This window comes from Oncorhynchus clarkii, unplaced genomic scaffold (assembly GCF_045791955.1).
Source record: "Oncorhynchus clarkii lewisi isolate Uvic-CL-2024 unplaced genomic scaffold, UVic_Ocla_1.0 unplaced_contig_5719_pilon_pilon, whole genome shotgun sequence".
NCBI lineage: Eukaryota > Metazoa > Chordata > Actinopteri > Salmoniformes > Salmonidae > Oncorhynchus > Oncorhynchus clarkii.
The window spans coordinates 76748-103832 of record NW_027258161.1 but is presented as its reverse complement, the minus strand read 5'-3'; the positions used below and the strand labels follow the sequence as shown (position 1 = coordinate 103832).

Here is a 27085-nt window from a genome sequence, read left to right as displayed (position 1 = left end):
AAAATGAGATGGGATAGCTAGAAGACACTGTTAAGTAAGGGGAGATGAAGAGAGAAAATGACCTTGCTGAAGCGAGGGCAGCCAGAGGAGTGTGTGTGGCACGTGTGTGTGTGCAGGGTTGGGTAGGTTCCTTTTTAAATGTAAGCCGCTACAGTTACTAGTTACCTAGAGTGGGAGGTAGCCTAACGGTTAGAGTGTTTGGCCGGTAACTGAAAGATCACTGGTTCGAAGAGCCGACAAGGTGAGAAATTGGTTGCTGGCCCTTGAACTTAACTCTAACTTGCTCAAGGGAAGCCGAACTACTTTAAAAGTAATCCAAGAAGTAATAGTACTGGTTTGTCAAAAGTATCTTTAATCTGTTAGTGTTTTGTAATGTAATCAGTTACTCCCCAACCATAAGTGTGTGTGTGAGTGTGTGTGTGTGTGTGTGTCTGTGTACCTTGCTGAAGCGAGGGGAGCAGGAGGAGAACTGTCTGATCTCAACAGGCTCATCATCATCGTTGGTGTCATCCTCATCGTACGCATTGATGTGGTGATAACGATCTGAACGGGCTGAGGGAGGACAGAAGAAGAGAGAGGGAAACAGAGAGAGACAGAGAGAGAGAGAGAGATGGCGAGAAAGAGCGAGAAAGAGAGAGCGCGAGAGAGAGTCTTAGTTTTCATAAATAATTGAACGTCCCTAGCCTTGTTGTTCTCTCTCCTCTGCTTATACTTTTCAAAGTCGCTGCAACGCTTTGGGAGAACCACTCTCTGGCTTGGCTGAGTTTTACCATGAGATAACCCGTATCAAAGATCAAGGACTCATTTGCTTTACACATGGAGCCCAATTCTGATCTTTTTCCAATTATATGTATTTTGATCAATCAGATAAGTTTTTGGCCAATTGGGCAAAGTATCAGAATTGGGCTGCCTGTGTAAATGCAGCCAGTGTGCTGTATTGGCATTAAATACACAGGTAACGGCACTCACTGTCGAAGTAGCTGGTGTCCTCTTCTGACTCCAGGTGAGGTATGAACTCTGCCTTCTGTCTCAGTAGACTGTTCCAGTCCAGGTCAGAGAAGAACGAGTGCTGCTTCACCTCAAACGCTCCCCCTGGGGGCACAGAGGAATAATACCAACAACAAGATCAGCTCTAAGAATGTAGGCCTCGGAAGAGCATATGGCTCTGGGCCATGGTAGTTGGAGTAAAACATAAACAAAGGTTAAAATGTGAATAATTATGGCATGATTCATTACACACAGTAAGCAGGAATATTTTCTGACTCATATCAGAGACCTAGGGAGAGTAGCCTGCTGTGTGCCAGACTGTTGTTATTATAATTTCCCCAAAAAATGTATCCCCCTTTTCAATCTTGTCTCATCGCTGCAACTCCCCAATGGACTCGGAAGAGTTGAAGGTGGAGTCATGTGTCCTCCGAAACATGACCTGCCTAACCGCGCTCCTTAACACCAGCCAGCTTAACCCGGAAGCCAGCCGCACCAATGTGTCGGAGGAAACACCGTTCAACTGGCGACCAGGGTCAGCCTGCAGGCATCCGGCCTGCCACAAGGAGGTGCTACAGCACGATGAGCCAAGTAAAGCACCCCTAGCCAAACCCTCCCCTAACCTGGACGACGCTGGGCCAATTGTGTGCAGTCCTATGGGACTCCCGGCTACAGCCAGCGGTGGCACATCCTAGTAAAATCTGTGTTCAACAATGCATTGCCTTGACAAACAAGGTTGTGTTTGGTAAGATTATGACAGTAGACTACAGCAGAAACAGGAGGAACATTCTTAAATTCTAGCACATTGGTTCAGAAACTAGGTGTCGGGATGGACCAAGTTGAAATTAGGTCCCCTGAGAAAATCTTTAAATGGGTATAGAATACAAGCTAAACTTTTAGTGTCAACTAAGGGCCTTTCGTCGTGTGCAGAACAAGTTTGAGAAGCCCTGTTGTAGTACCTGTACCCAACCTCATCAGTGGATTGGTCTGTAGCAGGGTTGATATCAGTCCCTGGGCATCAGCAGGCAGGACCTCATCTCCATCAGGCCACACTATGTCATCTGAGAGAGACAACAGAGCCAGTTACAGAGAGAATGAACAGCAAGGATTTGGAACCGGACCAACATTGAGTCAGGTACAAGTTAGTACACAGACAGAGGCCTTGGAGTCAACAGTCACCTACAGCAGTGGTTTTTAAACCTCTCCTCGGGGACCCCCAGCCGTTCATTTGATCAATTCCAGAGCTAGCACACCTGATTCAACTTGTGAATTGTCTGGGGGTCCCCGAGGAGAGCTTTGAAAACCCTTGACATACAGAACAAGAGGCACTGGGGGGGATTCAAAAAGACAACAGGTGCAAACACAGAGGAAAGGCCAGCCCTCATGTCTCAATCACCTGTAATGACCTGTCCAAAGAGCTTTTGACTGATTGATTGATGGCAGACTCACCTGTGATGACCTGTCCAAAGAGCTCCTCAGGCGTGTCTCCAAAGAAGGGCACACAGCCCACTAAGAACTCATAGAGGATGATGCCCATGGCCCACCAGTCCACCGGCTTCCCGTAGCCCTGTCTTAGGATCACCTCAGGGGCTATGTACTCTGGGGTGCCACACACCTGGGACAGGGAGAGAGATCCACCAATCAGAAGTCTCGATCACGCTCCTTGCCTCTATTTTCCTCTCAACTACATGTACCAGATGCAATGGAGTAGTCCCAAAAGTGCAACACCTGCCCATTTGGCACTCCAGACAGGCTCAATAAAAATGAAAGACAACAACAAATACTATTTGGACCCAGGTCTGGCCTGCTTAGCAAACTGCAAGCCCAAGAGCTTGAATATTCTTCCATCTGTCTCTGACAGAAGTACTGTACAGTAATCACTAATCAAGGACCCAGATTGTATAATGCTGATAATCAGAATTCTAATTCTAATTGGTACTGTTGCTGTACACTGTTGAGACAGCAGGGGCCTAGTTCATTATAGCTAAGTGAATAACCAATGCCCTCTAATCAAGAGTCTACACAGACCACAACGGGAAAGGATCTTCATCTATTTCATGTGCAGATGATGTGTGTTCATTAGAACCCATTAAAAAGCATGAGCTGGTGTACACCCCAAACAAGTTGGTAGAGCCACTGACTAACGGAGAGCAACTGTAGGCTGAACAAATGTAATAAAGAGATTTGCACACACTACATACAAGCTCCCAGTAATTTATTGGGTAAACCACCAACGTTTCAGCATCACTGTGCCTTCTTCATGGTCATGTCATGAATGCTTGAACCAGGTTATGTAAACAAACACTGCAATTAGTGCAACCAATGACAATAGTGAGTGGGTGTGTCATAATTACTAGGGTGATAAGAATGAAAACATTTTTTACTGTTAAAAGACAATAGTTTAATATATTAGGCTATTGTTATCATATTGCAACATAATTAGATATTGTGCATAGTAATAGCATCAACATACATTATTATTTTATTTAATACACATATTTAATTGTTTCCATTTAATTTCATCTTTGTTACATGTCATCTTTTGGTTCAACAGTAATGCACAACAAGCATCATCAACAACGGAAATATCTTGGGTGCACGCTGATACGCTGTAGAGCACAGGAGGTTGGTGGCACCTTAATTGGGGAGGACAGGCTTGTGGTAATGACTGGAACAGAATAGGTGGAATGGTATCAAATACATCAAGTGTCCATGCAATGTCCATGCTAAAGCAGGTTATATCCATCTAGAGTCCTCTTTCTACCTCTATGTGAAACAACACAGCATTCAGTCTGGTTTAACCAGGCTAGATGCCCTACCGCTGGAGAAGACACTGTATTGCTGCTGGCCTAACAGCATAATTTATTAATATGGGGAGTTAAATTCAAAACCTGCGTAAACAATAAACTGTAATTGCAAAATAAATAGGGACCAGAATTAGATTTATTTAGAGAAATGATGATGATTCAGTCTGTATGGTAAACATTATTAGTGACTGTGTATTCCTCTTGCTTGGCAAATTATGCGTTTTTGCAAGGTTATTTTGAGATTCTCAATCCTTTGACGCACGAGGCAAGTCAAGGGATCCTGAATTCAACTCACTCACGCAACTGTCATGACTGTAGGCTATCTACAGAGTTTCTAACATACTGTATGTGATTGGCTCTTCATTGAGAAGTTGGCTGTATACTACCTCTCACAATATGATTAATTGTTTGTTTGATTAGCTGAGTGACTGACTGATCATGACTGGCCGACTGACTAACTGACTGATTGATTTACTGACCAATCAATCGATCTACCTGTTTGTCCAGGAACTCGCGTGCGTCCTTCTCGATGTGTCCCTCGTACAGGTTGGTGGTGAGGCTCATCAGACCCATCTTAGACAGGCCAAAGTCGGTCAGCTTGATGTGGCCCATAGAGGTGATCAGAAGACTGGTGGAAACAGGAACAACACATGGGTTGTTAGATATCAACTGCAAAGCAAACCCCAGGAACAGCCATTATTCCATTACAATGAGCCCGTCCTCCTATAGCTCCTCCCACCAGCCTCCACTGGTATGTATGACCAATAGGAGCCTGTAGGAGTTATAGGAGCCTGTATTCCTAGAACCTTTCCCCATACACACAATTTGGCTTAATATTGTTAGAGGATGTCCCAAATGGTCCTAAGAAATTACATTTATGGTGAATATTGTATAGTGTGAAAGCAACTTAAAACCTCCAATCCACCAGGGGATTGTCAGGGTGGCAGTGCAACCCACTCACTTGTCAGGCTTGAGGTCTCGGTGCACGATGCCATAGTTGTGTAGGTACTCCAGTGCCAGCACGGTCTCTGCAAAGTACATTTTGGTGAGTTCCACGGGCAGCGCCCCGATGTTCTTTAGCAGAGTGGCACAGTCTCCCCCTATAGGAACACAACATGGTTGGTTATGCACAGTCTCCCCCTTTAGGAACACAACATGGTTGGTTAGACACAGTCTCCCCCTATAGGAACACAACATGGTTGGTTAGACACGGTCTCCCCCTATAGGAACACAACATGGTTGGTTAGACACAGTCTCCCCCTATAGGAACACAACATGGTTGGTTATGCACAGTCTCCCCCTTTAGGAACACAACATGGTTGGTTAGACACAGTCTCCCCCTATAGGAACACAACATGGTTGGTTAGACACGGTCTCCCCCTATAGGAACACAACATGGTTGGTTAGACACAGTCTCCCCCTATAGGAACACAACATGGTTGGTTAGACATGGATTATGCCTCGGTTCTCTACCCTGCTCCTAAAGAATGGACTTGTACACACTTTCTGTCATGGATTCAAACAATGGTGGGGACTTCATTGACCTACAGACAGAGCTTATACCACAACAACGCTGTTCAATTTACGACGGGCAATGTGCAAGTGCGCACTTCTGTACCCTTTGGGAAGAGAATGGGGCACAGCCTGAGAGCCAGTCTGAAGGGGTTAAAGGATTTCACAGTGTTGGTCGGCCCTATCTGTCGTCGTTTCTCTCGGGTTGTTTCTCCCCTTCTCCTTGGCCTGGTAAACCTATGTTTGGCAGAGTCCCATCTGACTCACACACTACTCTTCATGCCTGGCTGTGTCTGTAGGCTGACTCTGAACACTAACAATCAGGAGAAAAGCAATCTGCTTTCTGCTATATAGTTGGGTTGAGTATGTTGAGTTGCCCTCGAGCACCTAACACGCATTAAGGAAGATGGTTTGGCTAGGGCTGCTGTGGGAAGTGACCCCGTTTTACTTTCTACAACTGAATTGACTATGGTAAAATAACAACTTGACAGTTATTTGAATCTCTGGCCCTCGGTCAATCCCCTATATAGATAGGATAGATGTTTTTAAGTTTCCACCAGTGGTGTTAGTTAGACACAGTCCCAACCAGAAGCCATGGATTACAGGCAACATTCGAACTGAGCTAAAGGGTAGAGCTGCCGCATTCAAGGTGCTGGACTCTACCTCGGAAGCTTTTAAGAAATCCTGCTATGCCCTCCGACAAACCCTCAAACAGGCAAAGTGCTGATATAGGGCTAAGATTGAATCGTACTTTACCGGCTCTGACGCTCGTCTTATGTGGCAGGGCTTGCAAACTATTACAGACTACAAAGGGAAGCACAGCCGCGAGCTGCCCAGTGACACGAGCCTGCCAGTCGAGCTAAATCACTTCTATGCTCGCTTTGAGGCAAGCAACACTGAGGCATGCATGAGAGCATAAGCTGTTCCAGACGACTGTGTGATCACGCTCTCCGTAAACGACGTGAGTAAGACATTTAAACAGGTCAACATTCACAAGGCCGCGGGCCAGATGGATTACCAGGACGTGTTCTCCTGGCATGTGCTGACCAACTGGCAGGTGTCTTCACTGACATGTCCCTGATTGAGTCTGTAATACTGTTAGAGGAATTCTAAATTCCTATATGTTTTGTAGCCAAAACCAAATTCACACTCTCTCTATTTTTAATAAGTTATAAGTTTATCATTTATGCATTAAATAGATCGAGACCAGTCTTAAAAGTCAGGTAACAGTGTTTAATTCAAGAGAGTACTCATCCAAAATACAAAGAACATTACATTTTAAAGAGAGAAGATAAAAGTGACGTCATCAGTTTCTCACACTCTCTCCGATCCACACAATAGCGCAGTGTCTTCAGGTCTGGAGATTGTCTTCTACTCCCCTCATAAAACAAACATTCCAATCTGTCTAAAAATATATACTCTTCTTCACTAATGGATCATAAAACAAACGTTTTTATCTGTCTAAAGAGATATGCCATCCCTCTCCCTTAAACCCGCAAGGTACAGACAATTAATTCGTTTTACTTACATTTTCAGTCCTAGTTTAACCAAGAACCCATACATTTCATACCATAACATAATAGTATTAAAATAAATGGTTCTAATTTAAATGTATACATAATTAATCATTTCAACTATAATTTCCTCCAACAAATACCAACATGTTTCAAGCAGACCAAGAACACAAAGGCAACCTGCCTAAATGACTACAGACCCGTAGCACTCACGTCTGTAACCATGAAGTGCTTTGAAAGGCTGGTCATGGCTCACATTAACACCATTATCCCAGAAACCCTAGACCCACTCCAATTTGCATACCGCCCAAACAGATCCACAGATGATGCAGTCTCTATTGCACTCCACACTGCCCATTCCCACCTGGACAAAAGGAACACCTATGTGAGAATGCTATTCATTGACTTCAGCTCAGCGTTCAACAACATAGCACCCTCAAAGCTAATCACTAAGCTAAGGATCCTGGGACTAAACACCTCCCTCTGCAACTAGATCCTGGACTTCCTGACAGGCCGCCCCCAGGTGGTGTGGGTAGGTAGCAACACATCCACCACGCTGATCCTCAACACTGGAGCCCCTCAGGGGTGCGTGCTCAGTCGCCTCCTGTGCTCCCTGTTCACCCACGACTGTGTGGCAAGGCACGACTCCAACACCATCATTAAGTTTGCAGACAACACAACAGTGGTAGGCCTGATCACCGACAACAACGAGACATCCTATAAGGAGGAGGTCAGAGACCTGGCCGGATGGTGCCAAAAGAACAACCTATCCCTCAACATAATCAAGACAAAGGAGATGATTGTGGACTACAGGAAAAGGAGTACCGAACACGCCCCCCATTCTCATCGACGGGGCTGCAGTCGAGCAGGTTGAGAGCTTCAAGTTCCTTGGTGTACACATCACCAACAAACTAGAATAGTCCAAACACACCAATACAGTCGTGAAGAGGGCACGACAAAGCCTATTCTCCCTCAGGAAACTAAAAAGATTTGGCATGGGTCCTCAGATCCTCAAAAGGTTCTACAGCTGCAACATCGAGAGCATCCTGACTGGTTGCATCACTGCCTGGTATGGCAACTGCTCGGCCTCCGACCGCAAGGCACTACAAAGGGTAGTGCGTACGGCCCAGTACATCACTGGGGCTAAGCTGCCTGCCATCCAGGACCTCTACACCAGGCGGTGTCAGAGGAAGGCCAAAAAAATGGTCATAGACCACAGCCACCCCAGTCATAGAATGTTCTCTCTACTACCGCATGGCAAGCGGTACCGGAGCGCCAAGTCTAGGACCAAAAGGCTTCTCAACAGCTTTTACCCCCAAGCCATAAGACTCCTGAACAGGTAATCAAATGGCTACCCGGACTATTTGCATTGTCCCGCCCCCACCCCAACCCTTCTTTTACGCTGCTGCTCTGTTATTCATATATGCATAGTCCCTTTAACTATACATTCATGTACACACTACCTCAATTAGCCTGGCTAACCGGTTTCTGCGCACATTGGCTACCCAGACTATCTGCATTGTGTCCCGCCACCCACCACCCGCCAACCCTTCTTTTACGCTACTGCTACTCTCTGTTTATCATATATTGATAGTCACTTTAACTATACCTACATGTACATACTACCTCAATCAGCCCGACTAACTGGTGCCTGTATGTAGCCTCACTACTGTATATAGCCTCGCTACTGTTATTTTTCACTGTCTTTTCACTGTTGTTTTTATTTCTTTACTTTTCTATTGTTCACTTAATAGCAATTTTTTACTTAAAAATCGCACTGTTGGTTAGAGCCTGTAAGTTAGAATTTCACTGTAAGGTCTACATCTGTTGTATTCGGCGCACGTGACAAATAAGAGTTGATTTGATTTGTCTGGTGGCACTTTAAATGAGGAGGACGGGCTCATAGTAATGTTTGGAATGGAATGGTATCACACACATCAAACATGTGGTTTTCCATGTGTTTGATACCATTCCATTTACATCACTCCATCCATTATTATGAGCCACCCTCCCCGCTGGTTTCCACCACAGTGCTTTCACCTGGCCAGTCCTATCAGATACCACGAATGGCAAATGAACAAGGGCAGAAAGGAGAGTACTACTTTCCAGAATGAGGATGAAATCCAACCGGGTTTTCTGAGAAACTCTCTCACCTCAAAGGAAGTGAACAAGATCAGAACGGAGAGAACTTTGAAAGAGCAAGGTGTAAGATATGCGAAGTTTCTTGGGACACCCTATGAAGCCTTTATTGTAATTCCATTAAAGTAGTACAGTTTCCTCAGAAACCCACTGACCTTCAACATACTCCATGACCATGCAGAGGTGCCTGCGAGTCTCGAAGGAGCAGAACATGGAGACCACGAAGGGGTTCTCAGCGAAGGTCAGGATGTCTCTCTCTACGAAGGCCTGCTGGATCTGGTTCCTCAGGATCAGGTTCTGCTTGTTGATCTTCTTCATGGCAAAACGCTGACGGGTCTCCCTGTGACGTACCAGGTACACCGCACTGACGGGGGAGGGAAGGAGGAGGGAAGAAGGAGGGAGGGGAGAGAGGGGAGTGGACAAGGAGGGAGGAGGGGAGAGAGGGGGAGGAGGGAGATGGGTAAAGGGTAGAGGTGCAAGAAGCCAAGGGTATGGTTGTGGTAAAATTAGATGGTCAGAGAAATCTACCTGGAGCCTCATGTCTTTGAATGAATGTGAGGACTTTGTGATGTACATGAAATGTATAGTCATTCATATTGCTTTGACCAGACTCTACTCACCCATATGCTCCGTTGCTGATCAGCTTGATGGTTTGAAAGTCTTCTTCACTTGGCGGCTTCATGGCTTTCATCTTCCCCTACATAAACAAGCAGGCAAGCTCAGTCCAACTGAAGCTAGATACTATTTGAAGAGAGATCTGGTGTGTCTGTGAGTGTATTTCTCATTAGAAATGGAGGCTCCTCACCTCTGATCTGGTGTGTCTGTGAGTGTATTTATCATTAGAGATGGAGGGTCCTCACCTCTGATCTGGTGTGTCTGTGAGTGTATTTCTCATTAGAGATGGAGGGTCCTCACCTCTGATCTGGTTGTCTGTGAGTGTATTTATCATTAGATATGGAGGGTCCTCACCTCTGCAGAATCGTCTGGCTCTGGGGTGTGGGGACCTTCACTGTCATAGTAGTTGTCCATGCTCACAATGTCTGGACAAAAACACATGATTTAACACTCAATACAGTATCTGGTGTGTACTGTTGCAGATCAATAGCATTGTGTATACATACAGTGCCTTCAGAATGTGACTTATTCCACATTTCGTTGTGTTACAGCCTGAGCAATGCAATGGCAATTCACTTTAAAGAGGGTTGTTTGGGTTTTTCGCTACAATAACAAAATCACTTTGACATGTGAGTCACTCTGGATAAGGGGGAGAGTGCTGAACAAATAAATGAAAATGTGTTAAAGGCCCAGTGCAGTCAAATACGGGATTTCCATGTTTTATATATACATTGCCTTTGGAAAGTATTCAGACCCTTTGACTTTTTCCACATTTTGTTACGTTACAGCCTTATTCTAAAATGGATTAAATAAATGTTTTCCTTCATCGATATACACACAATACCCCATAATGACAAAGCGAAAACAGGTTTTTAGACATTTTTGCAAATGTAATAAAAACAAAAAACAGAAATACCTTCTTTACATAAGTATTCAGACCCTTTGCTATGAGACTCAAAATTGAGCTCAGGTGCATTCTGTTCATCATCCTTGAGATATTTTTACAACTTGATTGGAGTCCACCTGTGGTAAATTCAATTGATTGGACATGATTTGGAAAAGCACACACCTGTCTATATAAGGTCTCACAGCATGTCAGAGCAAAAAACAAGCCATGAGGTCAAAGGAATTGTTCATAGAGCTCCGAGACAGGATTGTGTTAAGGCACAGATCTGGGAAAGGGTACCAAAAAATGTCTGCAGCATTGAGTGTCCCCAAAAACCCAGTGGCCTCCATCATTCTTAAATGGAAAAGGTTTGGAAGCACCAAGACTCTTCCTGAAACTGTCCGCCTGACCAAACTGAGCAATCAGGGGAGAAGGGCCTTGGTCAGAGAGGTGACCAAGAACCCAATGGTCACTCTGAAAGAGCTCCAGAATTCCTCTGTGGAGATGAGAGAACCTTCCAGAAGGACAACCATCTCTGCATCTCTGCAGCACTCCACCAATCAGGCCTTTATTGTAGAGTGGCCAGATGGAAGCCACTACTCAGTAAATGGCACATAACAGCCCGCTTGGAATTTGCCAAAAGGCACCTAAAGGACTCAAACCATGAGAAACAAGATTCTCTGGTGTGATGAAACCAAGATTGAACTGTAGGGAAACTTGGCAGGGAAACCTGGCACCATCCCTACAGTGAAGCATGGTGGTGGCAGCATCATGCTGTGGGGATTTTTTTTTAGCGGCAGGGACTGGGAGACTAGTCAGGATCGAGGCAAAGATGAACAGAGCAAAGTACAGAGAGATCCTTGATGAAAACCTGCTCCAGAGTGCTCAGGACCTCAGACTGGGGCGAAGGTCTCTGAATGTCCTTGATGAGTGGCCCAGCCAGAAAATCTCTGGAGAGACCTGAAAATAGCTGTGCAGCAATGCTCCCCATCCAACCTGACAGAGCTTGAGAGGATCTGCAGAGAAGAATGGGATAAGCTCCTCAAATAGAGGTTTGCCAAGCTTGTAGCGTTATACCTAAGAAGACTCGAGGCTGTAATCACTGCCAAAGGTGCTTCAACAAAGCACTGAGTAAAGGGTCTGAATACTTACAGTATGTACACTACCGTTCAAAAGTTTGGGGTCACTTAGATATGTCCTTGTTTTTGAAAGAAAAGCAATTTTTTTGTCCATTAAAATAACATCAAATTGATCAGAAATACAGTGTAGACATTTTTAATTATGTAATTGACTGTTGTAGCTGGAAATTGCAGATTTTTAAATGGAATATCTACATAGATCTTCAGTTTCTTGGCAATTTCTCGCATGGAATAGCCTTCATTTCTCAGAACAAGAATAGACTGACGAGTTTCAGAAGATAGACTTTGTTTCTGGTCATTTTGAGCAAATGCTGATGCTCCAGCTACTCAACTAGTCTAAAGAAGGCCAGTTTTATTGCTTCCTTAATCAGCACAACAGTTTTCAGCTGTGCTAAAATAATTGCAAAAGGGGAAAAAACTATTTAATCAATTTTAGAATAAGACTGTAACATAACAAAATGTGGAAAAAGTCAAGGGGTCTGAATACTTTCCAAAGCACTATATATATTTCCACACTATGACGTTGGAGAAAAAGTTAGTGTTAGAGCTGTTTGAAACGACCGCCTGAAATAACTGACTGTTTTGGTAGGATGGAGCCGGTAAATGAGTTAATAGACCAATAACAGCTCATTTTCAGTTTTCCCCTCCCCACTCAGACCACTTCCAGACGGTGCTCTTTGCGAAGAAGAATTATTTTTTAAATAATTTTAATTGAAAACAATCACAGTAAGGTACTTTCTGTCACCAGAAATTATTTGATATTGAGATAAAAACGGCTGCATTGCACCTTTAAGTAAGCATCTCGTTAATTTGAATTAGATGTCACATAAAGTGATGTGAAAATAATATATCTTCTTGTCACCTTGGTAACAACATTTCTAAAAACGAAATGGTTGTGTTTGGAGAACCAAGAGAGGGAGGGAAGACGAGAGTGTGTGAGAGAGAGAAAGAGAGATGAAGCTGTGAATATTTGTGTGGGTGAAAAACAGAAAGGTGCTAAACCAAGAGGTGGTTTGTAAAAAGTGTCACATTGTGACAACCCACTAAAACCCAAACTCATATTTCTTCAACCAGACTGAAGGTAGCTGACAAAGAGGAGCCAGTCGGATTCTGAATAGTCTTTCTAACCCATTTACATTGAGTAGTTTAATGAACAGCTTGTGATGGATTTGCCACTGTGAGAAGTGGAGCTGGACGGAATTGAAGGAGTCAGAGAAGGAGTTTGGGGGCTGCTGTAGATTAATGACAGTGAGTGCAGTGCTGCGACCGGCTTCATAATCAGTAAAGGGAGTTTTCTCTGCGTCTCAATAATGTCTACATGTAGCCTGGTCCCAGGTCTGTTTGTGCTGTCTTGCCAAGGTTCAGTGTGACAATGCCAAGAGCTGGGACCAGGCTAGCTGACAGGTGGATCCCTGCCCACATGCTACAATGCCAAGATGCTGTTGTTTTTCTCATGCCAAAATGTATTGTTTTTTCTAAGGTTATTTCTGCTAGCTTTATAGTTAATTACCTATAATAAACACCCGAGGGGAGTGTGGCTGTCAAAATGTGGGTAGAGAAATCTCAACCATCAATCTTTCATTTTCTCTTGTTTGGCTTCTACAGGTACATGATGCCCTAAATCTGTCTCTTTCTGTTTCCGTCTACTGTCTCCCCCCCATCCCAACCTCCACACGGTCGCAGGTCAGTCCCAGCTGCCTGCATGTCTCTTTTTATTCCTCTCTTTTCCTTACTCTCTTCTTCATTAAATCTCCCCTCTACTCCTCTCTCCTACATCTCTCTCACCCTCCAGAGGGTGCTTGGTCTGTCCCAGCCATCTGAATCTGTCTATTTCTGTTCCTCTCTTCTCTCTCCTCCTCCCTCTCATCCTTCTCTCTCACCCTCCAGAGGGTCCCTGGTCTGTCCCAGCCTTCAATCTGTCTCTTTCCATTCATCTCTTCCTCTCTCTCTCCTCCTCCCTCTCATCCTTCTCTCTCACCCTCCAGAGGGTCCCTGGTCTGTTCCAACCCTCAATTTCTCTTTCCGTTCCTCTCTTCCCTCTCATCCTCCCCCTCCCTTACTCACCCTCTAGTCTAGGGGTATTAAACTCTTACCCAACGAGGTCCGGAGCCTGCTGGTTTTCCATTCTCCCTGATAATTAATTCCACCCACCTGGTGTCCCAGGTCTAAATCAGTCCCTGATTGGAGGAGAAGAAAGGAATAAAGCCAAGTGGTTCCAGAGTTGAGGGCTCTAGAGTGTCCTGACGTAACAAGGAGTATCCATCTTCATTAAATGTGTGTGTGTCTCACCCTCCAGAGGGTCCCGGGTCAGACCCAGCTGGCTGATGATGTAGCGAGGGATGTCCGTCTTCATCAGGTGTCCCTCCTTGGCGTGGTCCTCCGCTGCCTCCAGCAGGTGATAGAACTCCTCTGGGTTGAACTCCTACAGAGAGGAACCAAATACAAAGTTACACAAAAGCTGCCAGTCTGCCACATAAACTTGATGTAGTATTGACTTTTCTGGATTGAACTCCTGTACATGAAGGGGAGGGGGGACAATATATATATATATTTTTTTTACCTTTATTTAACTAGGCAAGTCAGTTAAGAACAAATTCTTATTTTCAATGACGGCCTAGGAACAGTGGGTTAACTGCCTTGTTCAGGGGCAAAACGACAGATTTTTACCTTGTCAGCTCAGAGATTCGATCCAGCAACCTTTCGTTTACTTGTCCAACGCTCAAACCACTAGGCTACCCTGCCGCCAGTATTGAGAAGAGGGAGGGACAATATTGACAGTACTGTCTGTGGTATTGAGAGGAGGGGGGGCAATATTGACAGTACTGTCTGTGGTATTGAGAGGAGGGGGGACAATATTGACAGTACTGTCTGTGGTATTGAGAGGAGGGGGGACAATATTGACAGTACTGTCTGTGGTATTGAGAGGAGGGGGGACAATATAGACAGTACTGTCTGTGGTATTGAGAAGAGGGGGGACAATATTGACAGTACTGTCTGTGTTATTGAGAGGAGGGGGGACAATATAGACAGTACTGTCTGTGGTATTGAGAAGAGGGGGGACAATATAGAGTATAACAGACTAAATCTGCCACATCGACTGCCATTGTGTATGGTGTTGTGTGTGCTGTTTTGAGTTTAACTGGGGAATCCTACAGGCTGAAATAAGGAGCTAATAAACTGCTGGGTACTAACATGGTCATAACTTTGAATTGCTGCTCCAATAAGCCCTACAGCTGATTAACATAGCCTTTTATTCTGTCCTCTGGGCATCTCTTTCATTCACCCTTTGTGGAGGGATATAACACTGTTATTAGAAACCAGAGCACCTGGGGCTGGGAGGGGAAGGTCATTTCCTGGTTTGTGTTCCGATGATCAACTGTTCCCTGGCCTTGCCAACTAAGATACAGATGAGAGGAGTGAACCCATAGAAATAGAAGGAATAGAATAGATTATATTTCTTTGAGTAAATTTACAAAGTTCCCTGGATTGCCAACTATGATGAGTGGAGTGATCATAGATTAGAGACACAATATAAGACTAATATAAGTCTTGTACTTGATTCTGTGGGAGTGAAACTCTCTGCAGAGCGTTCTGCTCTGCTCTATGTACCTCTATGTGGGATAATGTTCTTCCACCATGGCTCTGACATTTCACCAAATCAGAGGAGACTGTGACTAGAATGCCAAATGAACTGAACCCCCCCCCTCTCTCTCCCCTCCAATTCACGTTCTCTCTCCTCTCTCCCTCCACCTTTCCCTACCTCTTTCATTCTCCTCTCTCTCTCCATCTCTCTCCTCTGCATTTTCCTTTGTCTCTCCCTCCATCCTTCCCTCCATCTTTACTTCTCTCGCTTTCTCTCTCCCCCCTCCATTTCACTTTCTCTCTCCCTCCATCCTTGTCTACCTCTTCCCTCTCACTCTCTCTCTCATATAACTGACACAAGCAGAAGCATCCAGCCTGACCCTATCGACCTCTTCCGCTGGTGACCCTGGCAACGGGAAGATGAGACGCAACAGCAGAAGGAGGTGGGACCAAGCGTTTGACAGGCAGGGGAAGCCATCAATCAGAGTGTGTAAATCCAGGGACACTCCAGTGACTTATGTACATATAGCTTTGAATGTCAACTGGACAGTTGGAGGAGTTCATTTCAACTGTCATTGAATGAGGTGTTGGCCCATGGCAGCAGTGTATGTGGGTGGACGTTTTACAGTTAGGAAAATATCCTTAGGCATTTAACATAATGCTGTGTATGTAATGACTCTTATAAAGACATCTTTGACCTATATCTATGAAAACAAGGGATGTGTTTTGGTTAAATACACCGCACAATCTGTCATAAAGTTAGCCTCTAGTATCGTTGATTTAGCTACAGGGACAAATGAGAGAGGGAGACAGATTAAAGGGGATGAACAGTATGTGTCCCAAATGGCATCCTATTCCCTACATGGTGCACTACCTTTGATCAGAGCCCTATGGGGGCCAGGTCCAAAAGTAGTGCACTATATAGGGAATAGGGTGCCATTTGGAATAGTAGGCAAAACAAACATATGTTTCACGATTATAGCTATATTATCAAAATCAATAAACCAAAGCACGTTTTGGGGTTCATTCATTAGTTTTTAGGTGATTAAGTAGAATCCTGTTGAAAAATGATGCGGAAAGTATCATTTACATTCCTAAAACATAAGTTGAAAATGTTACTGTTCCTGCTACCTATTGTTGATTATGAATTTGTTTTTAAATGTCCAAATTCATAATCAATATGCTGAAATATGTTGTGATATTTTGAAGGCCAAAAATAAACATTACTCCCTACACATACATATGTCACACTTGTGTTCAGATTAGTTCTATTTAGCTAAATAAGTTGCTTATAAACTGCACACACACCAACATTTACCAAGCAGCCACTCTACACTTTGATTGGCTTGTTCTACTGTAATCAAAAGCTAGCGCAAATGAATCACATCACTATTGTCTATAAAGATCAATGGAACTGGGACAATAACCGGGGTGACGTGTACCGTTTGCCCTCATCTAAAAGATAAAACCACAGCTAACTTGGGTAAACTACTTATACCTGTCGATAGATGAGAACCTGTAGTAGCCATTTCTCAACTCATCTCGTTGTGTCATGTTTACAGTAGATGGCCAATACGAAAAGGAAACAACACCTTTTTGACTGGAACATTTCAACGAATCATCACCTCACAGGTAGACCTACAAACTGACAGGGGTTTCATTTCAGTGCCAGCTTGACTGTCAAATACGTGGATTTGTTTGTGGCCAGCAACTTTTTTTAAAGCAAAATCAATGTAGTATAATCTTGATATTAACATCACCAATCTGAGGTGAAAAGATGTGTAATTCTACTCAATTAATGTGTTGAAAATTCAAGCTTGTACAAGGTAGTTAACACACTTTCCAAATTAGGGGAATTAGCGCAATATTAAATCATTTTATATGACAAAATAATTCAACATATCAATTAAGTGATGATAGTACAGCATATATTGCCCACTCACAAGCTATTGCAACAATTCCACATATTTCTAACTCAATTATCTATTTAGAGAGTGAACTGCTCTGAAACCCATTTGAACCAGGTGCTCTAGAATAGAGTCTCCAGAGTGTCTGAGCCGCAGCCTGAACATTCAACGTCCCTGTAATAGACCTGTAATAGAGCTCACCAGACATTCCAGAAGCCGGGCGGGACGAGATATGATGATGAAGAGCTTTTTGACCAGCTCAGTGACGAAGGTCAACTCAGAGCTCTCAGAACGCTCATAGGCCTGAGAGGGAGAGAGAGAGAGAGAGAGAGAGAGAGAGAGAGAGAGAGAGAGAGAGAGAGAGAGAGAGAGAGAGAGAGAGAGAGAGAGAGAGAGAGAGAGGGAGGGCTTCAGCACCAGGGACAGCGATAAACAAATTCTTAGCAATTAATAGGTTCTTCACCAATAAAATGTAATGTCAGTTACTTTGGAAGACCAGAAGAGGACCAGGGGTGCGTGTGTGTGCATGTACATGTGTTGTGTATGTGAGCATGTACATGTGTTGTGTATGTGAGCATGTACATGTGTTGTGTATGTGAGCATGTACATGTGTTGTGTATGTGAGCATGTATATGTGTTGTGTATGTGAGCATGTATATGTGTTGTGTATGTGAGCATGTATATGTGTTGTGTATGTGAGCATGTACATGTGTTGTGTATGTGAGCATGTACATGTGTTGTGTATGTGAGCATGTACATGTGTTGTGTATGTGAGCATGTATATGTGTTGTGTTGTGTATGTGCATGATAACTCACGTCATTGAGCATCTTCTCCAGATTCTCCTGCAGCTCAAAGAAATACACCGTTGTGATGAGTCCATCCTGTGATTTGGTCAGGCAGTCTCTGGACAGCTCTGCTATCTGGTGGTGGATGAAGCTGAGGACCCCGTCAGCCAGCGGCAGCACGCTCTCCGGGGAGAAGTTCTGGATGAACTCTGACAGACGCTCCTCCATCTGGGCTGTAGCCTGGGAGGAGAGGACAACATGGTAAAATACACTACAGGTGAGTGACTGGGGTCCGAACCCAGGCCACAAGACAGTGTTAACCAACTGAGATAAAGCCTTTCAGGGGAGAAGCTATCAACGTTCTTTCATCTGGGCAGTTGACAGATATACAGCATAGACTACATATTATCAATACAGGACCGATGGGGTTCGAACACAGGCCTTTTACCAGCTACAGGATTGTGTTGGTGTGTTCAGCTAACGCCTAGGAGCCAACACAAGTCTTCAGGACTCAGGTAAGGTTACTTAACGCGCGAGCGTGGTTCACCCACCCATTGAGCACCATGTGAAGTCCATGTGATCAGTATTCTAGTGTGAGACTAGCAATATAGTCAAACAAACAGACACCATCAGCAAACTGCTGAATCCAAATAAATCTCTCCGTACCTTAGTGTTGGAACTACTATAGTATGTGATGTGAGTAATGCCTTTTCTCTGTTTGTCTGCTTCTGTTTGGTTTGCAGCTTTACCACAGCGGCTGCCTGCCTGTCATACAGCCTGTAAGTCATTGATATCGGTCAACACAAAGCCAGAAGTGGTTGCAACAGTGGACGGGGAGATATGCTGTATTAGAGAGAGAAACTGCACTGCGCTGGGCTCTGTCTAAATGGCTCTCTGGAGCCATTTTGGATCAGCTACTGCATGACATGTCAGTCTCCATTTTGGGGGTGCGACGGTTGCAACCATCTTGTTGTGTTTTTATGCAGAAGCAAGTAAAACTGTGCAGGTAGTCAGTGACACTGCAGTTAGCACTGCTTCAAGTCCCATTCATGTTATGGGATAGGGCCACTGTGTGTGTGTGTGTGTGTGTGTGTGTGTGTGTGTGTGTGTGTGCGCATCTGCGCGCATGTGTATGCGTACCTGCATACGTGTGTGCATTTCTGTGTACGAGTTGTGCGTGTGTGTGTGTGTATGTGTGTGTGTGTACTGACCTTGGGGAAGCGCTCCTTGTAGACATGGTTCATCATTACTATCTCGTTGTCATAGCAAGACGGTGAGCGCCCCGGGCTGAAGAGAGAGAACGAGACAGAAACAGAGAGGCAGATTGACAAGAAAGAGTGATAGACAATCAATTTTTTTATGTTTCACTTGAATGCAGGCTTAATTTGCAGCAGCCAGGACCCAGTGTGTGTGTGTGTGTGTGTGTGTGTGTGTGTGTGTGTGTGTGTGTGGTGTGTGTGTGTGTGTGTGTGTGTGCGTACGTGTGGACCCCTGTCTGTACATTATGTAAATCAGCCAATCAGAGATAGCATCACTTTTAGTCTCTCTCTAAAATCAACCAATCAGGAATTCTGAACACTCCGTCTCCCTCTAATGGATGCACTAATTAGGACCCCACTCCTCAATCAAGGAGGAGCATTGTTAAAGACACAGGAAGTTACTCCGCCATTCTACAGTGTATCAAGAGAGGAGACCGCAAGACCCCATTGGAACAAGCCACATGCAACCATGCCAAGCACTAATACAAGACCTGGGTTCAAATAGTATTTAAGATATGTTTAATACTTGGAGCTTCATGGAGTGCCAGATGGCTGGGGCATACACTTTTGGGACTACTCCATTGGTTCCATTGCGTCAGACAAGTTTAATCAATCGCAGATAAAGTTCTTGAAAGAAAATGTACATTATTTTGAACCCAGGTCTGCTGTGTGTGGAGCAGATATTTGAGTCTGGTCTAGAAGTCTCCATGGACTCATCACTTGGGAGACAGAAGAGAGGAGAAACACATGCACTCTGGAGACCGCCTGGATGATACTGACGTGAATAAAGACCACAGTGAACTCTAGAGAGGGGCATGCTGAGAGAGAGAAAGAGAAAGAGAAAGAGAGAAAGAGAAAGAGAGAGACATAGAGATAGAGATAGAGAGAGAGAGACAGACAGACAGACAGACAGACAGACACAGACAGACAGACAGAGACAGACAGACAGACAGACAGAGACAGACAGACAGACAGACAGAGACAGAGAGAGAGAGACAGAGAGAGAGAGAGAGACAGAGACAGAGAGAGAGACAGAGAGAGAGACAGAGAGAGAGACTGAGAGAGACAGAGAGAGAGACAGAGACAGACAGAGAGAGAGAGAGACAGAGAGAGAGACAGAGAGAGAGCAACTGTAAAGCAGAGGAGTTTGTTAGGAGATTGGGTTTGTATTCATATCTTTGTGTATAAAGCTTGTGTATAAAGCTTCGAGGAGATACACAGGGCGAAACTAGTATCCCCACCCCTTTCCCTGACCCTTGACCCCTCTAACCTGAGGCTGCGGGAGCGGGGGCGCACGTGTGGCGAGCGGCGGCCCCCGTCGTCGTCGGTGATGCTCTCGGTGCTGCCGAAGTGCTTGGACAGGAAGTGCAGCTCATCCATGGTGGGCTGGAAGGGCAGCTGGTGCAGCCGCTCCTGTGACGAGGAGGAGGACTGGGGGAGAGAGGAAAGACATGAGGAGAGAGCAGGAGCGAGGGGGTGGGAGGGGGAGAGAGGGAGCGGGAGGAGGAGGAAGGGAGAGAGTAATTAGAAAGGTCAAAAGCAAGAAACAATCATACCTCATGATGTGTTTCATAAAAGAAAGAGACAGAGAGAGAGACAGACAGAGAGCGAGAGAGAGAGAAAGTGTGGAAGTGAGAGGGGTAGAGAGAGAGAGAAAGTGTGGAAGTGAGAGGGGTAGAGAGAGACAGAGAGAGAGAGAAAAAGTGTGGACGTGAGAGGGGTAGAGAGAGAGAGAAAGTGTGGAAGTGAGAGGGGTAGAGAGAGTGAGCCCTCAAGCGTTAATAAGCCTTTATTGTACAACTAATGTGTTCGATGCAGAGCTTCTAGGCTGCTGGACAAACGTCAATATCACAAAACAAAAAATGTGATGAAAAGAGAGTGGGAGGGAGAAAGAGTGTGATGAAGAGAGAGAGAAAATAGACCAAGTCTAAGAGACTGAAAACTAAAACTGGACAACAAGCTAAAGTGGGGCCTCAGGGGTCTTAGCACTAGCAGACCCTACTCTTAAACAAACGTGCTTTTCTGTTCTAGAGCTACAGGAAAAACCAGGCTGGATCAATCAAGGGCTTTAATGAACACGCCTCCCATAGGGATGGGGAGATAGTGGTGTGTGTTCGTGCGTTTGTGAGTGAGTGAGTAAGGGAGTGAGTGAGTGAGTAAGTGAGTGAGTGAGTGAGTGTGTGAGTGTGTGTTGGGAGGTTAAACAATGATTTCTGCCATGAAATCCATTAGAACCTGGCCTACTTCTGGTTCCAATCCAAACCACTTCAAATTGCTAAATGCATATCAACATTATCAATTGAACACATAGGGAGATGATGGGATGAGGTGGATTGAAGGAGGATAGAGGGATACAAGGAAGGAAAGATAGCGGGATAGAGGGAAAGTATTTTATGTCCTCTCCTGTTGTGGTTCTCTCTCTTTCTCCATTAACTCTGTCTTACTTCCTCTCTCTCCACCCCCCCCCCCCCCCCCCTCTCTCTCAATTCAATTTATTTTAAGGGTCTTTGTTGTCATGGGAAACACATGTTAACATTGCCAAAGCAAGTGAAATAAACAATAAAAAACGTACAGTAAACACTCACAAAAGTTCCAAAATACATTTCAAATGTCATTTTATGTTTATATATAGTGTTGTAATGATGTGCAAATAGTTAAAGTACAAAAGGGAAAATAAATAAACATAAATATGGGTTGTATTTACAATGGTGTTTGATCTTCACTGGTTGCCCTTTTCTTGTGGCAACAGGTCACAAATCTTGCTGCTGTGATGGCATTCTAGTTTGCTCTGTTTTTTTGTAAATTCTTTCCAATGTGTCACGTAATTATCATGTTGTTTTCTCATGATTTGGTTGGGTCTTAATGTGTCTCTCTCTGTCCTCCTGCCCTCCTTTCATCTCCTCCTCTCCTCCTTTCATCTCCTCTCCCCTCATTTCATCTCCTCTCCCCTCCTCTCCCCTCATCCCCTCCTTTCATCTCCTCTCCCCTCCTTTCATCTTCTCTGTTCTCATCCCTTCCTTTCATCTGCTCTGTCCTCATCCCCTCCTTTCATCTCCTCTGCCCTTTCATCTCCTCTGTTCTCATCCCCTCCTTTCATCTCCTCTGTCCTCCTCTCCTCCGTTCATCTCCTCTCCCCTCATCCCCTCCTTTCATCTCCTCTCCCCTCCTTTCATCTCATCGGCCCTCCTTTCATCTTCTCTCTTCTCATCCCCTCCTTTCATCTCCTCTGCCCTCCATTCATCTTCTCTCTTCTCATCCCCTCCTTTCATCTGCTCTGTCCTCATCCCCTCCTTTCATCTCCCCTGCCCTCCTTTCATCTCCTCTGCCCTCCTTTCATCTCCTCTGTTCTCATCCCCTCCTTTCATCTCCTCTCCCCTCATCCCCTCCTTTCATCTCCTCTGTCCTCATCCCCTCCTTTCATCTCCTCTGTCCTCATCCCCTCATTTCATCTCCTCTGTCCTCATCCTCTCCTTTCATCTCCTCTGTCCTCATCCCCTCCTTTCATCTCCTCTGTGTATGCGGACCCTGCAGTAGCTAATCAAGCAAGTAATGGTCCATGTAAGAGCCTGGGGAGGTCTGAAAACTGACGTCTGTACAGGAGGAAGAGAGGACGGGGGAGAGAAGAGAGGAAGGTGGAGACAGGAGAGGAGAGGGGAGAGAGGAAGAGAAGAGAGGAGAGGGGGAGAGAGGAGAGGAGAGGGGGAGAAGGAAGGAGGTAGAGAGAGGAGAGGGAAGGAGGTGGAGAGAGGAGAGGGGAGAGAGGGGTGAAGAAGAGACAGGTGAGGGGGACAGGGGAGGAGAGAACCTCCTGTCAACAGCACTGCAAAACTGCAATTAATGGTAGTGTATGTGTGTGTGTGTGTGTGTGTGTGTGTGTGGGTGGGTGGGTGAGTAGGTGTGTGGGGGTGTGTTTGTGTGTGCGTGTGTGGGGGGTGTGTGTGCGTGTGTGTGTGTGGGTGGGTGGGCGCATGTGTGGGGGTGTGTTTGTGTGGGTATGTGTGGATGTGTGTGGGGGTGTGTTTATGTGGGTGTGTGTGGGGGGGGGGTGTTTGTGGATGTGTGTGTGTGGGGGGATGTTTGTGGGTGTGTGTGGATGTGTGTGTGGGGGGGGGGTGTTTGTGGGTGTGTGTGGATGTGTGTGTGTGTGGGGGGGGGGGGGGGGGGTGTTTGTGGGTGTGTTCTCGTTCTTTTCCTCTTTTTTGTCTGTCTTCCCCTCCTCTCTATCTCTTACACACATTTCACTCTTCATTGACTCTTTCCATCTCTGTCTGTATCCCCCCCATCCCTCACTCTATCACTCAGTTTAGCAAACTGAATCATAGCAATGGATAGAGGATGAGATAACATGTTTTTAAGACCGGTTGACTTTCTGTTTCTACTTTATTATCTCACACACACACACACACACACACACACACACACACACACACACACACACACACACACACACACACACACACACACACACACACACACACACACACACACACACACACACACACACACACACACACACACACACACACGTTCTCTTTGAGCCAAGTCATCAGCCACAGTGATAAATCAGGTACTGAATGTACATCTTAGCAAGCGATCTGATCTGAGCCGCTGGTTTATTTTTAGTTCTGTTCTCCATGGGTAGTATTATGGGATAGATCCATGTTCACCAGCGGGAAGGTGCCTTTTAACTATCCAGCTGAGATTTACAGCACAAATTATAGAGGGAAAGGCTTTATGTGTGGGAGGGGTGGGGGGGTAGTGTGTGTGTCTGTCAATGTGTGTGTCTGTCAGTGTGTGTCTGTCAGTGTGTGTGTCTGTCTGTGTGTGTGTCTGTCAGTGTGTCTCTGTCAGTGTGTGTGTCTGTCAGTGATTGTGTGTCTGTCTGTGGGTGTCTGCCAGTGTGTGTGTGTGTGTGTACCTGCACATGGCACCAGAAGGCTGCTAGTGTGCCGTGTAATCATTTTAAAAGCAGAACAAAACAAGTAGAACATCAACTCCACAGAACATGAGTTTCCTAATGGCATCTTGCATACCAAGCAGGGAAACATTTAATATTTGGAAATACATTCTAGCGTATAAATACATATTCATGCATGGAATGTCAAGTTTCACTAATGTAATTTGCATGAATGAGAGCAAGAATAAAAAAACAAGTTTCGCCCTATCAGATGTCTCATGACTTAAAGGAGCAATCTGCAATTACTACTTCCACTGATTATGGTTTGAACTGCAGATTGCCCCTTTAACAGTTATATGGTGGTTATTATGAAGACTGGATCGTTTTTCCTCTGTCCTGCTTTCAACTGTCAAGTCTACTCCAATCAGGGACCAAGGCATGAAGCAATGGAACTGCCTTGAGGAAACGAACAGTAACTCTGATAACAAGGCCAAACAGCTCCATGCTGCTAGATCATGTCATGTTGGTAATATGAAAGGACCTCTAGAGTGTGGTGTTCAAATGGAGGAGTTATTACAATGATTTTAGTCTTTTTATTTGAGTTTCCTTTTGTCCGTTTCAGACACAGATAAAACACCATAAATAGTTAAGACAATAAATGATAATAAGGAAAACTTGTCATTAGAGATTGTTGTTCTTACACGTTCTTACACATTTTACCATCTGTGTAAAAATGGGTCAGTTGTAGTTACCGTTGAGCTGGGTGTGTTGGTGCCATATCCAGAGGAGGGGAGAGAGGCCAGGGACCATCTTCGACCGTCCGCCCTGCAGAAGAGAGAGGGATTGAGGGGTAGGGTGGGAGGGAGAGAGAGAGATAGGGTTAGGGTGGGAGAGAGAGAGAGGTAGGGTGGGAGAGAGAGAGAGAGAGGGGTAGGGTGGTAGGGAGAGAGAGAGAGAGAGGGGTATGGTGGGAGAGAGACAGAGAGAGAGGGGTAGGGTGGGAGAGAGAGAGAGAGGGGGGTAGGGTGGGAGAGAGACAGAGAGAGAGAGGGGTAGGGTGGGAGAGAGACAGAGAGAGAGGGGTAGGGTGAGAGAGAGAGAGAGAGGGGTAGGGTGGGAGAGAGAGAGAGAGAGAGGGTTAGGGTGGGAGAGAGAGAGAGAGAGAGAGAGAGAGAGAGAGAGAGAGAGAGAGAGAGAGAGAGAGAGAGAGAGAGAGAGAGAGGGGTAGGATGGGAGAGAGAGAGAGAGAGGGGGGGGGGGTTAGGAAGAGAGCAGGAAGAATTGCGTCATACTAGTTCCAGAGCAGAAAGGTAGTTCCTTCTGTCCAAAAAGTCAGAGAGCTTAATGTTCCACATTTCTTTCACACCTCCTGGATTGCCTTTTGTGCCAATAATCCCTTCCTTTCCTCTGCTTCCCTGGGGTCCTGCTACACATATCTCTCTCCCTCTCTCTGTGGGACCTTCTATCTGTCTGACACTGCTGGAGTCATGATGGATGTTGGTTTTGGCTACATCCTGGCACTCAGAGAGGCCCATCCGTCTGTGCGCGCACATAAACACACACACACACAAACACTTTGTCATGCCGTGTGACAGGGGAATGCAAAGAGGGGAAAGTGTCTCTGTATAAGGGTGTAAATGCATTCCCTTTCACTGTGTGTGTGCCACTGGAATATTGTCCCTGCTTAACTAAATGGTCAGTTGAGGCCTGGGGTGGTCTAGTGGTCTAAGCCACTGCCTCTGGAGCACATTTACAGCTGCAGCAGGGGTTCACATCCAGCCTACTGCTATTTCAGCAACTCTCTCTGTCTTTCCTCTCTACTATCCGGCCTGCCCACAAAACTACACATATTCCTTCAAAAAGGAATGGCCAGTTGATTGCTATTACGGCGGTATTGGTGTGACAATGTGTTTGTTTATGCAGTGTAGCCAAAGGCTTTTTGGTTGTTGTAGGATTACCTGATTTAGAGATATGGCTGCTAGATTAGATTATAGGATCATAAAAAGGGACCTGCCAAGAGCGTTACCTGGTTTTGAATCCCTTTATATAACTGGATATAATCTCTTTATATGTAAACAGCAGATGTATTGAGTATTCCAAACGCTATTTACCTTCTAGAGGAGGCAAATGAGAAGTGGGCAGGGCCACTGGGGGAGAAGTTCCTTGGGCTGTCCAATGGACTACTTCCTGTGGAGAGACAGGGAACAAACATGAAGTGCCATTATAATATTTAATATATTTAGCAGACATTTTTATCCAGAGCAGCTTACAGTCATGCATGCATACATTTTAAGTATGGGCGGTCCTGGGCATTGAACCCACTACCCTGGCGTTACAAGCACCATGCTCTACCAAATGATCTACAAAGAACCAAACTGGCCCATTATACATCACTGTAAATACAGTATTAACTGTTAATATAAACTGGGTGGTTTGAGCCCTGAATGCTGATTAGCTGATAGCCGTGGTATATCAGGCCATATACCATGGGTATGACAAAACATGTATTTTTACTGCTCTAATTATGTTGTTAACCAGTTTATAATAGCAATAAGGCACCTCAGAGGTTTGTGATATATGGCCAATATACCGTGGCTAAGGGCTGTGTCCAGGCGCGCGTTGTGTCGTGCGTAAGAACCGCCATTAGCCGTGGTATATTGGCCATATACCACACCCCCTCGCGTCTTAACGCTTAATTATAACCAATTGCCTTACCTATGTGTCCAGGGAGAGGTGAGTGTGGTCGAGGGAGAGTGGGTGATGTACTGGTTAGAATGAGGCTCTTCCGGTTACTGGTCCGGCAACTAGAACACACACAGCCACAAACACACAGGCCATCATTATCTGAAACACAGTCAAAGAGGTGATAACATTACCATCTAACAGCATCCACCACTCTTAACGTAATATCTATGAGAAAGTCGGGTGTGATCGTGTGTACTTTCATGTGTGTGTGTGTGCGTGTGTGTGTGAGTGCGTGTTTGTGTGGCTGTGGGCTTCTGAGCTTGAACGCATGTGTGCGTGTAAGTGTGAGTGTGTGTGTGTGTGTGTGTGCGCT

The 27085-nt window shown here is 45.2% G+C and overlaps 1 protein-coding gene across 1 annotated transcript in view; it reads right to left on the bottom strand.

Moving 5' to 3' along the window:
• Positions 1 to 382: 382 nt before the first annotated feature.
• LOC139395882 (microtubule-associated serine/threonine-protein kinase 1-like) overlaps positions 383 to 27085 on the bottom strand; it is a 48025-nt gene continuing 21322 nt past the window's right edge. Inside the window, exons 2-18 of the mRNA XM_071143197.1 lie at positions 26743 to 26831; positions 26139 to 26214; positions 24780 to 24852; positions 20401 to 20561; positions 19083 to 19158; positions 17902 to 18111; positions 17287 to 17388; positions 13886 to 14018; positions 9926 to 9996; positions 9577 to 9653; positions 9112 to 9320; positions 4753 to 4891; positions 4287 to 4419; positions 2434 to 2599; positions 1944 to 2045; positions 970 to 1092; positions 383 to 552 (exon numbers count right to left, since the gene is read on the bottom strand). Of these exons, the coding sequence (XP_070999298.1) occupies positions 383 to 552; positions 970 to 1092; positions 1944 to 2045; positions 2434 to 2599; positions 4287 to 4419; positions 4753 to 4891; positions 9112 to 9320; positions 9577 to 9653; positions 9926 to 9996; positions 13886 to 14018; positions 17287 to 17388; positions 17902 to 18111; positions 19083 to 19158; positions 20401 to 20561; positions 24780 to 24852; positions 26139 to 26214; positions 26743 to 26831 (2110 nt within the window). The remainder of the gene's footprint in view (positions 553 to 969; positions 1093 to 1943; positions 2046 to 2433; positions 2600 to 4286; positions 4420 to 4752; positions 4892 to 9111; positions 9321 to 9576; positions 9654 to 9925; positions 9997 to 13885; positions 14019 to 17286; positions 17389 to 17901; positions 18112 to 19082; positions 19159 to 20400; positions 20562 to 24779; positions 24853 to 26138; positions 26215 to 26742; positions 26832 to 27085) is intronic.